The sequence below is a fragment of the Meriones unguiculatus genome, chromosome 7 (genome assembly GCF_030254825.1).
Source record: "Meriones unguiculatus strain TT.TT164.6M chromosome 7, Bangor_MerUng_6.1, whole genome shotgun sequence".
Taxonomy (NCBI): Eukaryota; Metazoa; Chordata; class Mammalia; order Rodentia; family Muridae; genus Meriones; species Meriones unguiculatus.
Genome location: NC_083355.1, coordinates 56,929,771 through 56,943,073, shown reverse-complemented (window position 1 = coordinate 56,943,073; position 13,303 = coordinate 56,929,771). Strand labels below are relative to the sequence as shown.

Below are 13,303 nucleotides of genomic sequence, written 5' to 3'. Positions count from 1 at the left end.
TACCTCTTAAGTCATCTTGTTGGCCCTACAGTAGTAACCTGATTAGCACACACCGATCACTAAGTGGTAGGCACAGTCCTTATTACATCACATGACCTATGGGATTTCCTCTTTGCAATATCCATTTGTTGTCACTCACTGCAGTTTTCAGATGGAGCGTCTCTGGAAGTTATACATAAGAGTTTGGGGTTCAGGATGTTAATCTAAGCATTCTAACACCATAAATATATATATAGTGTCAGTTCATCTATTGTAAAAGTTGTTTCAGTCAAGTGTTCGAACTCTAAAAGGCATCTGTATGCATGTATGTTATTTTAGTAAGAGTTTCATCTGTACAAAGTTAAAGCACCTCCCAGTGACTCATTTTGTGTGAATAATCCAGTATGAAATGAAATTGACATTAAGAAAAAACTTACTTTAAAACAATAGGTTCAAAGGGCTGTACATATCTTTTGCCCAGTTTTTTTCCAGATCTTAGTACTATACTATCAAATTGTAATATCAAAGCTAGGAAATAGAGCTTGAGTATAGTTCTCTGTTATATCACCACAGGCATAAATTTGTGTAGCCACTAATACAATATTCATTTGATAAGTAAATATGTGTCTTTATATGTTTATATTAGCTTATTTTATGCTTTAGCAGTCAGCTCAAATAGAGGAAGTACAGTCCTGTAAGGAACTAAAGAACCAGTGGGTTGGCTCTGTGGATTGGTGCCACCAGGCCTGACAAAGCCAGATTTGATTTCGGGGACGCACATGTCGGAAGGAGAGAACCACCTTCCACAAGTTGTCTTGTGACCTTCATATAGACATGAAAATACACACATAAGGAACTAAATGTAATTTAAAATTCAAAGAATTACGTAACGTGTAGCTCCCTTGCTTGGTAGCTGGCTAGACTCTGGGGGAAGACTTTCCCCTGAGTGTTGACCGCATGTGGACTGCGTTGTACAGGAAGAAGAGGAGTATGAGAGCAAAGGGGGCCGCCGGCGGACCTGGGACGATGACTACGTGCTCAAGCGGCAGTTCTCCGCACTGGTCCCCGCCTTCGACCCTAGGCCTGGGCGCACCAACGTCCAGCAGACCACCGACCTGGAGATCCCGCCCCCAGGTGCCGTGAATTGTCGCCTTGTGATCTCTTCATTGCTAACAAGGGGGATGGTTATATACAGTTTGAAAAGTAAAGTGTTGCTTGCATTTGTAGGTTATGAATAAAAAAACTTGTTAAACCCCCAAATCTATACAAGTTAAAAAACTTGTAGAGATGTTGGGGCCAGTGATGTGGTTCAGCGAGTAAAGCACTTGCCACTAAGCCTGACAAACCAGGTTCAAACCCTAGAATCCACATGGTGGAAGAAGAGAGCTAACAGATTGTCCTATGCTTTCCACATGTGTTCTGTGGCACCCCTCCCCCAAGGAAATTAATTAAAAAATACAGTTTTGTTTTCTTTTTTTAAGAAAAAGGCTCTGGGGAGATGACTTAGTTGGTCAAGGGCTTGCTTTTCATAAGCAGGCCACTTTAAGTTTGGATCCTCAGCACCCATGCAAAAAGTTGGAGAGAAGGTGTTTCAGCTTTAAAGCAGCCACTGCTTTTGCAGAGGATCCAGGTTCAATTCCCAGCATGCACATCAGCCAGCTCACTGCTTAAACTCTCATTTCAGTGGGATCTGATATCTCTTCTGACATCTGCAGGCACACGAACACACATAACACATCCAAAAGGACACACAGGGGAAGGGGTGCTGGGCATGGCAGCTAATGTCTGTGATCCCAGCACTGGGCAGTAGACCCAGCTCTGGGGTCACGGCAGCCAGGCTAGTGAATGAGCAGTGCACGAGCAGTTTCTCGGACATACCCTATGCCAGCATAAGTATCTTGTAAACCTCTGGCCTCCACGGGCACTTGTATGCAGTGTACAAATACACACAAAACACAGAAGGTAGACGAAACAAAACCCCAGCAAAAATGGATATTTTAGAGGAGCTAATCACTATCCCTTCCCACTCTGCCCCCCAACAGAGTTGAGGTTTTAGTAAAGATATTTTAAGATGGATGTGTCGGCACATAACAGCAGTACAGCACAGGGGAGGCTGATGCGGGAGGATCAGATGTTCTATTTCAGCTTGAAAATTCAAATACTTTGAATTTTGGACCAACCTGGGCTAGATGAGAGTGTTAAAACAACAGCAACAACAATCGAAAACCTTCAAAATAAAAACATGAAAAACAATGAAAAAAAGCATATATGCTTTAAGATAGATTTTGAGCATGGGGTTAAGAAGAAAGAAGTGTTTAGAAAGAAAGATACGCTCCAAAGAATGGGTGTGGGCTTCTTACAGAAGAGTTGTTGAGGTGTATGTGTGTGTTTCTGGGGGCTGAACCTCAGGCCTGGGATCTTGTGTTCTGCCATGAAGCTCCATCCGCAACAAGGCCAGCAGTGTTTGTATTTGTGCAGTCTTGTAAGCAAGGCAGTATTTAAAGGTGGGGTTTTAAATATTAACGTTGGAAAGCCATCTTAAAGGAAAAGAAGAGGTGTCTGCTTTTAGGCAGTTTCTGGAGTCAGTTGGCCTGGGTGATGACTTCATCTGGTAATACTCTTTTATAGGGCATAGATGCTAAACACTCTCAATCAGGAAATTTGGGAGGCAGAGGCAGGTGGATCTCTCTTGAGTTCAAGCCCAGGGAGGCTACATAGTGCGACCGTCTCCATAGCAGAGCACAGCCAAAACCAGAACACCAAAACCAAAACACACATCTGGCTCTTTTATGGGCAGTGGGTAGGCCTAATGCACCCCTCTCACCCATGATAGCCACATCTTTTTTTGGTTTTCTTTTTTTGTTGTTGTTTTCTTTTTTTGTTTGTTTGTTTGTTTGTTTTTCGAGACAGGGTTTCAGTGTGTAACCTTGGCTGTCCTGGACTTGCTTTGTAGACCAGACTGGCCCCGAACTCACAGAGATCCGCCTGCCTCTGCCTCCCTGAGTGCTGGGATTACAGGTGTGTGCCACCATACCTGGCTGATATCTAGGTCTTAACTTCTGGGACCTATGAGTACATTGCTCTGACATGGCAAAGAGGCTTTGTAGATATAATTGAGTAAACACCTCTAGGTGGGTTCAATATAATTCTTGTACAAGGGAGGCAGAAGGACCGGAGCCAGAAGAGATGTGAAGCCGGGGACGCAGAGGTTCATGATGAAGGGCTGTGAGCTAAGGAATATGGGCAGCCTTGTAAGTGAGAAGAGAAAAAAAAAACAAAAAACAAGGAAGCCGGCTCTGCTGTAGAGCCTTCAGTAGGAATGAAACCAGCAGATTCAGTTCTCAAGAACTAAGAGATAATCAGTTTATGTGGAAAGAGCACCATTTATATAGTAATAGTGAATCTTCACATGTCTTACGTAGAGAGTGATATTCTTGTTTGGCAAAGTAGTTTTTAAAAAGATTAAATGAAATAAGACATTTATTTTAAGGTAGTCTATCATGCTACTTGATTGTGCTTCAGTAAATGCCAGGTACTCTTAATTCATGATCCTTGAAGATTTTCCACTAAGTATTACTTTGCTGCTATAAAGAGACTGTGTTTAGCCAGGCTAAAGTTCGAGGTCAGCCTAGTCTACAAAGTGAGTCCAGGACAGCCAGGACTATATAGAGAAACCCTGTCTGGAAAGAACCAAAAAGGAAAAAGAAAGAAAAGAAAAAGACTGTGTTCAATATAAAGGTACATGTACTTTATTTTTTTTTTTTTTTTGGCTTTTCCAGATACAGTTTCTCTGTGTAGCCTTGGTTCTCCTGGACTCAATTTGTAGACTAGGCTGGCCTCGAGCTCACAGAGGTCTGCTTGCCTCTGCCTTCCAGAGTGCTTCCATCGCACTGGGCTGAATAAGATGCTTTGAACTTCACAAAAGACCAGTTAGTTAAGGAGTATACACAGCTATATGCTTTCTGTGTCAGTTAGTTCTATCATTATTTTTTCTATCTTGGGTGGATCTCCATGATTTGGTCTACATGGTGTGTTCCAGGATAGCCAGAGTTACATAGTAAGACCCTTTTTTGGAAGAAAAAAAAAAACAAAAAACACAGCAGAAAGAAAGAAGAAAAAAGAGCACAATGGAATGTACTACAATGAATAAAAACTTTTAAGAGACATATGATATAAAGAAAAAAGAATTATGACTTAATAAAAAGATGAGGTTTTTCCAAAGTATATCATCAATCTAATGATTGACAGATTATTGGCTCAGAGAGTAACGATATTTCCTGAATGGAGTTTATAATTTATAAACTTAAATATTAACTGCTCATAGTTACCAGGCATTTTAAATAAAAATGAGATCTATTTTATACATATATCCTGTTCTATTCTCTAAGTAACCTAGGTATCATAATTCCCACTTAAAAGCAAAACCAAACAGGCTGGAGAGATGGCACAAATGTTAAAACTCACTGCTTTTGCAGAGGACCCAGATTTGGTTCCCAAGCACCTGTGTGGGTGCTCCAGCCTTCTCTAACTGCAGATCCAGGGATTTGATGCTCCCTTTTGGCCTCCATCAGCAGGCACTCTATTGAATATGTGGTGCACATACATATATTCATACAGGCAAAGTTCCTCATACATCTGAAATTTTCTTTTAATCCTTCATTTTTTAATTTTTAAGTAAAACAGTCAGAGATCATGTTATCCCAGTATTTGAGGGGCTTAGGCAGAACTGATTGCTCTGAGTTCAAAGACCAGCCTGACACAGGCTGCATAGTCCAGCATGTTTCAGGCCATCCTGAACTCCCAAAGAAGACCTTTTCTCACAAACCAGAAGTAATAAGTAAAATAAGTCTTGGAGCCAGGAGAACGTTACGTGGACATAGTTTATGAATGTGTAGCCTTGTCTCCTTTGCAGTAGTCTTTGTGAGGTGATTTCCATGTCTCTCATATCTGCAGGGACGCCTCACTCAGAGCTCTTAGAAGAAGTTGAGTGCACTCCATCACCTCGATTGGCTCTCACGCTAAAAGTAACTGGGCTCGGGACGACTCGAGAAGTTGAACTGCCGCTCACCAACTTCAGATCCACCATCTTTTATTATGTGCAGAGACTGCTTCAGCTGTCTTGTAATGGCAATGTGAAGTCAGATAAACTTAGGCGTATCTGGGAGCCAACTTACACGTAAGAGATTGTAATTTGGTATTTGAGCAGAGCAGACATTGTTATTACCTATGAGCTGAGAGTGAAGAGTCTGTAGTTTGGATTATAGGAACAGAAAAAATTTGTTTTTTGTTGCTTTGCAGGAACCAGTGAGATTGTTTCTGACTACAGATGCAGGGTTGCTAAACTTGAAAGCTAGAAGAATCTTTAGACATAGTCTAGAGTAATCTAGGCTCAGGCTTGAAAAGAATGTCAATTGGATTTTTTTAATTGTATGTGACAGAAGCACTGAACATACTTTATTTGTTCTTTTTTTGGAGTATGTGAGTTAAGCTGCCTCTGTTTATTCATTCTGCAAATTATTGTCATTAACATGACAGACTGAATGTGCTTGCAGTCAGATCTCTACCTGAGCGGTATCCCCAAAGAGTGAGCATTTTTGTTTCTCAGTCCCCAAATCTGTAAAATGCATTGTAATTGTGAGGAATTCCTGGATTAGCACATGTAATGTGTCTTCAGCTGTGTGTCTAGGGCATGGTAAGCACTTAGCATTACCCAGTAAGTAACTAGTACTTCATAACAAGAAGTCCTTATCATGTAGTTTCACTTTTGTTAATTTGGTGCATGATATTTTTTATAGTTCATAATCCTAGATGTTATCTGATAAAAAGTAATACAGATCTTTTTGAAATAGAAAGTATGATTTTATCACCTCCTCGGACACTGAAAATTGATTACACTCTTAGAAAATAAGCATTTCTCATCATTGTTATTCGTAGCCTTTCTCTCTAGTCACAGGAAAAATGTTTTACCCTATTTTATTTATGTAACAATAATGGAAGTCAAAATACTTGGTATATAGATTGTATCTTTTAAATCTCTAGATGTGAGGATGTCGAGATGGTACATTGGCTAAAAGTTGCTTGCTGTCAAGCCTGGCGGCCTGAGCTGTATCTCCAGAGCGTACTTGGTGGAAGGAGGGAGCTGACCCTCAATCATCTGATTTCCATATGCATTTGGGTGTGTTCACACATGAGCATGTGTGTGTCTGTGTGTGTGTGCACACATACACAGGCACATACAGCTTAATAGTAATTTATTAAAAATTAAAATCTCTGGAATTGATGTATATTTTCATTGTCCTTTGTTTTGTTTTTTTAAAAATGGAGTCTCATGTAGCCCAAATGGACCTCAAACTTGCTATGTAGCAAGAGATGACTTTGAACTTATGATCTTCCTGCCCCTGCTCTCCTATTCTTGAGTACCGGGCATGACGTGTGACCACACCTGATTGATACACGCTTTCTTTAGAATATTTTGTCTTAAAATTTCTATTCAGACAAGTGTCATAGGGCTATAATTCCAGCACTTGGGAGGCGGAAGCAGAATCACAGTCAAGAAACTCAGTTTTAAAGCCAGCCTGGGCTATACAGTAAGGATTGTCCCAAAGAGCAAGGGTCGAAGATATACCTCAGTGGTAGAGTACTTGCTGTGAGTGTATATCTAATCAGTGACCTCAGGAGCACATAGTTTTAAAGAATAGCTTTATTGGAAATAACTATAAATTGTTTGATTTATGAATTAATTGAATAATATCTTCATGTTTAGAATCATGTATAGAGAAATGAAGGATTCTGATAAAGAAAAGGAAACTGGGAAAATGGTAAGTTACTTTAGAAAGTGGTTTATACTTTGAGTTACTGAGAAAAGAGTCTTAGACACTGTGCTGTTGCTGTGTAGAGACACTGACCACAAAAGGAAACATTTGATTGGGGCTTGCTTACAATTTCCCAGGCTTAGTCCATTTCCATCATGGCAAGGAGCATGGCAACAAGCAGAAGTGGTGATGAGAGCGGGCAGCAGGGAGAGAGGAGAGATTGGGCCTGCCATGGGCTTCTGAAACCTCAAAACTCACTCCCAGTAACACACTTCATCCAATATGGCCAGTAAGGCCACACCTCCTAATCCTTCTAGTCCTATGAAGGAGTTCCACTCTCTGGCGACTAAGCACCCAAATACATGGACCTACACTTTCTGTTCCCCAGCCCCCATAGGTTTGTTTTATATAATGCAAAACTGCTTTCAGTCTAACTTCAAAAGTTCCCATAGTCTGTCAAAGTCTCAAGCCATTAAAAAGTCCAAAGTTCAAAGTCTCTGAGACTTGTGACAGTCTCTTAACTGTAACCTCTAGTGAAAATCAAAATGCAGATCACATCTAGCATAAAATGGCACAGAATATACATTATCATTCCAAAAGGAAGGAAAGTGATCATAGTGAGGAAATTCTGGACCAGAGTAAGGCTGAAAACCCGCAGGGCAGACTCCAAATTCTGTATTTCTGTGTCTGATGTGGAAGTGCTCTTCTGAGTGTAGTCAAGAAAGATGACTACACTCACGGTTTCTCTTGCGCTGCTTCCACGCACCAGTCTGCACCACTCCCTGGCAGGTATCCCACAACTCTGGCCTCTTCCACCGTTGAGGCCTGTAAGGCAGTCTGGGCTTCACTTTCACAGCTTCATGCAGTGGACTCTCTGGACCTCCATGTAGGTCCTGACACATGCCGGGCCTTAGCGAGGGAGATTTCACACCCCTTTCTTGAATGTTTGATTCTAAGTCCAGAACCACACATCCAAAGTTGCTAAGTTTTGCTTCTTGATAGGGCTGGAGCTTGGCCTCCCTAGTTCCATTACGTTTGCATCAGCTTTCTGTTATTTTTTCCGTTCACTGCCTAAGCTTTTCTTTAATTCCTTCTTACAAGTTAGAAACTTAGCAGGGTGGGGGTCTTGCCCTGTGGTCACCACTTTCTTTATTCCATTTATCATCAGGCTTTTCTTTAAATTTGCCATCTCCTTGAGCACTAGACTTAGCCTCATTACATTTTCTGGTGCTCCTGTTCTCAAACTGTACATTTTTTTAAATTTCTTTTTGTCTAGCTTATTTCTTTTCATTGTAGATATGCATAAGAGTAACTGTTAATAATGACAGGACAGAGTCAATGCTAGATTGTCTTGAAATCTCTTGCCAAGCCGTTAATCCCAAACTTCAGTTTGCCTCAGGCAAATTTTTAGGACAGGGGTAAAAGGCAGTCATATTCTTAGACAAAGTATCACAAGAATGGTCTGAAATATTCTTAAGAATGGCTTAAAATATTCTTTCCTTATGAAACCTCTTGAGTTGAGAGAGACTGGGGTGGTGAGGGTTGCCAGAGAGAGAGAGAGAGAGAGAGAGAGAGAACCTGGCATGGACTTTTGAAATCTCAAACACATGAGCCTGTGGGTCCCATCTTCTTCAGACCAACACAAAGAGAAACTGAGATTGATGACAGTTGAAGAGGAAGGAAAGTAACACTGAATTATTGAAGTTAGGTTAAGTGCATGATGTTAAGCTAGTCATGTAGTGCATGTGAAACACTTTAGATCTGGGAAAGGCCAACATTTGGTTTTCCTGCTGTAGGGTTGCTGGACAATAGAGCATGTGGAACAGTACCTTGGCACTGATGAGTTACCAAAGAATGACTTGATAACCTACCTGCAGAAGAACGCAGACGCTGCTTTCCTGCGCCACTGGAAATTAACTGGCACTAATAAAAGTATTAGGAAAAACAGAAATTGTTCTCAGCTTATAGCCGCATATAAGGTATATATGCATTAAAACATTGGTTTGAGTGGGAATGGCTTTGAGCTTTGTCTTAGCTTTCCACTGAGGGGCTAGGGCACAGCTCAGTGACAGTGCTGGGGCAGCGTGAACAAAGCTTTGGATTAGATCCCAGACCAAAAGAGAGACACAGCATCAAGAAATAGTCATTGTTTTGTTTGTTTGTCTGAATGAGCATGGTTTATGTGCTAAAGTTGCAAATGCTGCTTGTGGCCTTGGATCTGAGCAGACCAAAGCCTGTGGTGGTTTTGTTTTCCTTGGCAATGTGAATGGTTCAGAATAAATTTTTGTCTTGTATGATATTTATTTCAAAAAAAAAAAGGAAAAAATTCAACAGTAACAGTCATATTAAAACTAAGGAAAATGAGAATGTTTTTCTTAAAAAAGTGATTAATTGCTAATTTTGCTGATTGTTTGTTCAGGATTTTTGTGAGCATGGAACAAAGTCTGGATTAAACCAGGGGGCTATTTCTGCTCTGCAAAGTAGTGATATTCTTAATTTGACAAAAGAGCAGCCTCAGGCTAAAGCAGGCTCCGGGCAGAGCCCCTGTGGCGTAGAGGACGTCCTCCAGCTGCTGCGCATCCTGTACATAGTCGCCAGTGACCCTCATTCGAGAGTACCCCAGGAAGGTCTGTGAGAACCTTTATTCCTGTGGCCCATTGAGAGCACGTCACTTTCATTCGGATTAATTACGTTAATTAATTTTACAGATGCTGATGAGCAGCCTCAATTTACTTTTCCACCGGATGAATTTACTAGTAAAAAAATCACCACAAAAATTTTGCAGCAGATTGAGGTAATATAGTTGCATGGGTGATCTCTGGTGGGCTTTTGTTAGAATGCCTTTTTCTCTCTTTTCTGCCTCTGATTATTTCTCCATTCCTTCTTCAGTAATAGAGGTCACATAGTCTTTTGTGCTCATTATAAACTACATTTAATGCCTTTTAGCGCTGAGGTGTTTTCTGTGAATTTGCAGGAGCCATTGGCACTGGCGAGTGGGGCTCTGCCAGACTGGTGTGAACAGCTCACCAGCAAGTGTCCTTTTCTAATACCGTTCGAGACCAGACAGCTATATTTCACCTGTACAGCATTTGGTGCGTCCAGGTAGGAAGCGAATCTTTCCATGTTTTTAGAATAAAGAGGTTTTTCATTATAGAAGTTCAAAATATGCAAATATACAGCTAAAATTGATGGAGGGAATATATTGTAATTAGTTTTTGTAAAGCATCACAAAAGTTTACCATTTTCACTTGAACACATGCTTTGTTGGTGAGGCATGGATCACATCAGTTTCTGTTTCCTAACACTCCACAAACTTTGATGGCTTATGTATTATTAATTATTATATAGATTATAATTAATTATTCTATATTTTCTTTTTAGTTAGTGCTAGGGTCTAACCCAGGGTCCAGTAAATGCTGGACAGGTTCTTGGGCATTGAGCGGCAAGCCCTTGCTCTGCAGAAACCCCTAGTATTTGAATGTGTCTTCTACCTGACTGCTGTGCTCTTGCTACTACCACACTTGGAGCATTCTCACTTTGTTCTGTCCTCCTCCTCTAGACCACAGTTTCCCAAGGGCAGGCCTCAAGTATCTGAAACAGTGTACATACAGGTGATAGATGAATTGTGGAATGATTCTATATATCAACTCCTCTAGCAGTGCAGCTATAAAATCATCACTGATTGTAGCTCTGTTCTCACTAAGTTACATTCTCTATTTTTAATAACATTCAGAAAGCATTTGTAAGTGTTAAGCTCTGGGCCTGTTGTGATAAATGGCATTGGTTATGGTTTCTACAGAGTAAATAGATGAGGAGAGTGATTCTTACAGCCTCAGTTGTCTGTGACCTGCATGCTTGTGTGGGCGCTCTCTCCTGGACACATTCTCACCTACAGTTAATAACACGGAATTAAAAGAAAGTGTTACAGGCCAACGAAGAGGTCTCAGTGGGTCGAGTTGCTTGTTCCCAAGTCCAAGGACCAGAGTTCAATTCCAGAAATCCATGTGAGAGAGCCAGAGAATTGATTTCTGAGAGTCACCTTAATCTCTACATGTATATTTGAAAACACACACACACACACACACACAGGATTTTAAAAAATGTCATAAACTAACCATCTTAATGGTGCTTGTCAGTGCTTTTTATACTAATAAAGATAGGATAACCATATTTTGGTTTCTCTTGACAACATTTTTATGTATTATATAGTGCTTGTACCACAGACCATTAATTTTATTTAATTGATTAAAAAAAGGAAAATATAATCAGTTCTTTCTCCATTTGTTTAAAGTAGAGCATGTTAAAATGAATTTTGTATGTTCTTACTTAATACATTGCTGTTTAAACAATTAAATAGTTAGGCATATTGGCTTACAGCTATAATCCTAGCACCCAGGAGTCTAAGGCAAGAGGATTGCTAAGATGCCAGCCTGTGCTGGGTTCCAGGCCATCCTAGGATACATTGTCAGACACCGACTCAAAACAAACAAACCAACAAACAAAAAACCAAAAAAAATTACGTTACTGAACACTTTATTAAGATCAGTAGCGTGGCATTTTGCACCTGTAATCTGGGAAGTGGGTGATGGGTACAGGAAAAGGCTGTCTCAAATCAACATTGAAAGAATTGAAAAACATCCAGGTGCAGTAGCACACACGTGTAATCCCAGCATTTGGTGAGGCAGAGGCAGGCAGATTTCTGTGAGTTCAAGGCCAGCTTGCTCCACAAAGCAAGTCCAGGACAGCCAAGGCTACACAGAGAACTCCTATCTCAAAAAAAGGAATTTGAAAACAAGCTCGTCAATCTTTGTGTCCTGCTGCTGGTTTAGCAGTCCATGCAGCTGCTCTAAGGACCCCGGCGTTGTGTTTCAGAGCAATAGTGTGGCTACAGAACCGAAGAGAAGCCACAGTGGAGCGAGCAAGGACCACGAGCACTGTGCGTCGAGATGATCCTGGCGAGTTTCGAGTTGGTCGGCTCAAGCATGAAAGAGTAAAAGTTCCACGTGGTGACTCACTGATGGAGTGGGCTGAGAACGTCATGCAAATACATGCGGATCGGAAGTCAGTTCTTGAGGTAACGTCATACAAAGTAAGGTTTTCTTTTTATGGAAAAAGGTGCATTTTCCACTGTGTAACACTATGGCAGAATGTAAAGTCTGGGTTGTGACCTTCCTCTTTACTAAGTTGGACTGGACAGTACACACAAATGATTCTTTCTGACTAGCTAAGTTTTACACTTATGTTAAACCGTGCTGTTAGATAATCTGTGTTTTTGGAGCAGATTGTTTTGTAGTATTACTTGACCTGAGTTGTGATGGTATACGGAGCCATCACAGCAACTGGCATTACTTACTGCAGAGATGCTGTTGTGAGAATGTTATAAAGTTTGTCATCCCTGAGAAAAGACCATAGACTCAAGCCAATTATAATTACAAGATTTATTGATTGACTGCTAGCCAAATTTGAGATTGCCATGAAGGACAAGTATGGGGAAGGAGTTTTTAAATTTTTTTTTGTTTTTTTGTTTTCCGAGACAGGGTTTCTCTGTATAGCCTTGGCTCTCCTGGACTCACTTTGTCGATTAGGCTGGCCTCGAACTTACAGAGATCTGCCTGCCTCTGCCTCCCTGAGTGTTGGGATTAAAAGTATGTGCCACCACGTCCAGCTAAGAAAGGACTTGTAAAGGATAGAGCTGCAGGAAGGCCTTCAATACTCTATGCGAGCAAGGAGAGTCTGTTGTGTTCTTCTGCCAGTGAAGTGATTACAGCAAATCAGAACAATATTGGTATCTGTGTAAGCAAGTATAGAAGCAGAAAAGCAGTTAGTCATATCATAACAAGTAGATGGTCACAGCTGTACATTTCTGGGTGGGGTCATTGAGTTAAGATTCCCATGAACTTATCTTTCAGAGGCTGAAGTCAGAAACAAAAGGTTGGTGGGAACCAAGATGGATGCCTAGCATAAAACAGAGCTTCTTTAGCCAGAATAGTCATTGCTGTCTGATTCCATTTATACATAGTAACCTGTCACTGGTGTGAACAAGCTGCTTTCATCTTTCATATCACAGACTGATGACAACAGATGGGATAAGTCTTTAGATGTTCGAGGCTTTATTTCTTTTACTTTATGTACAAACTTTCTTTGCTTTTACCCTATTCTTCCATCACATTTATTTTATTTCATTTATTATTATTGTTATTTTTTATTTTTCAAGACAGGGTTTCCCTGTGTAGCCTTAGCTCTCCTGGAACTCACTCTGTAGACCAGGCTGGCCTGGAACTCAGAGATCCACTTACCTTACTTCTGCCTACCAACTACTGGGACTAAAGGTGTGCACCACCACCACTGCCTAGCTCATCACATTTTTTTTTTCTAACTAAACATTTTTTTTAAACTTTTTGTTGTTCATGATGTTTTATGTAAGTTTTTGTGGAAATTTTCCTATCATTTTTGGATCAGATAGGGTGTATTCAGAACCCTTCAAGGGGATTGCTTTAAAGTTACAATAACTG

General features: G+C 40.6%; 1 protein-coding gene across 7 annotated transcripts in view; it reads left to right on the top strand.

Moving 5' to 3' along the window:
* Hectd1 (HECT domain E3 ubiquitin protein ligase 1) overlaps window positions 1–13,303 on the top strand; it is an 89,863-nt gene that overhangs the window by 70,500 nt on the left and 6,060 nt on the right. For 4 of the 7 annotated variants that reach the window (XM_060387469.1, XM_021654179.2, XM_021654178.2 and 1 more), the window contains exons 29-36: window positions 957–1,113; window positions 4,933–5,155; window positions 6,743–6,797; window positions 8,588–8,770; window positions 9,211–9,418; window positions 9,500–9,585; window positions 9,766–9,893; window positions 11,664–11,865. In XM_060387469.1, coding sequence (XP_060243452.1) covers window positions 957–1,113; window positions 4,933–5,155; window positions 6,743–6,797; window positions 8,588–8,770; window positions 9,211–9,418; window positions 9,500–9,585; window positions 9,766–9,893; window positions 11,664–11,865 — 1,242 coding nt within the window. The remainder of the gene's footprint in view (window positions 1–956; window positions 1,114–4,932; window positions 5,156–6,742; window positions 6,798–8,587; window positions 8,771–9,210; window positions 9,419–9,499; window positions 9,586–9,765; window positions 9,894–11,663; window positions 11,866–13,303) is intronic. The other 3 variants (XM_060387472.1, XM_060387470.1, XM_021654180.2) reach the window with 1 other exon arrangement.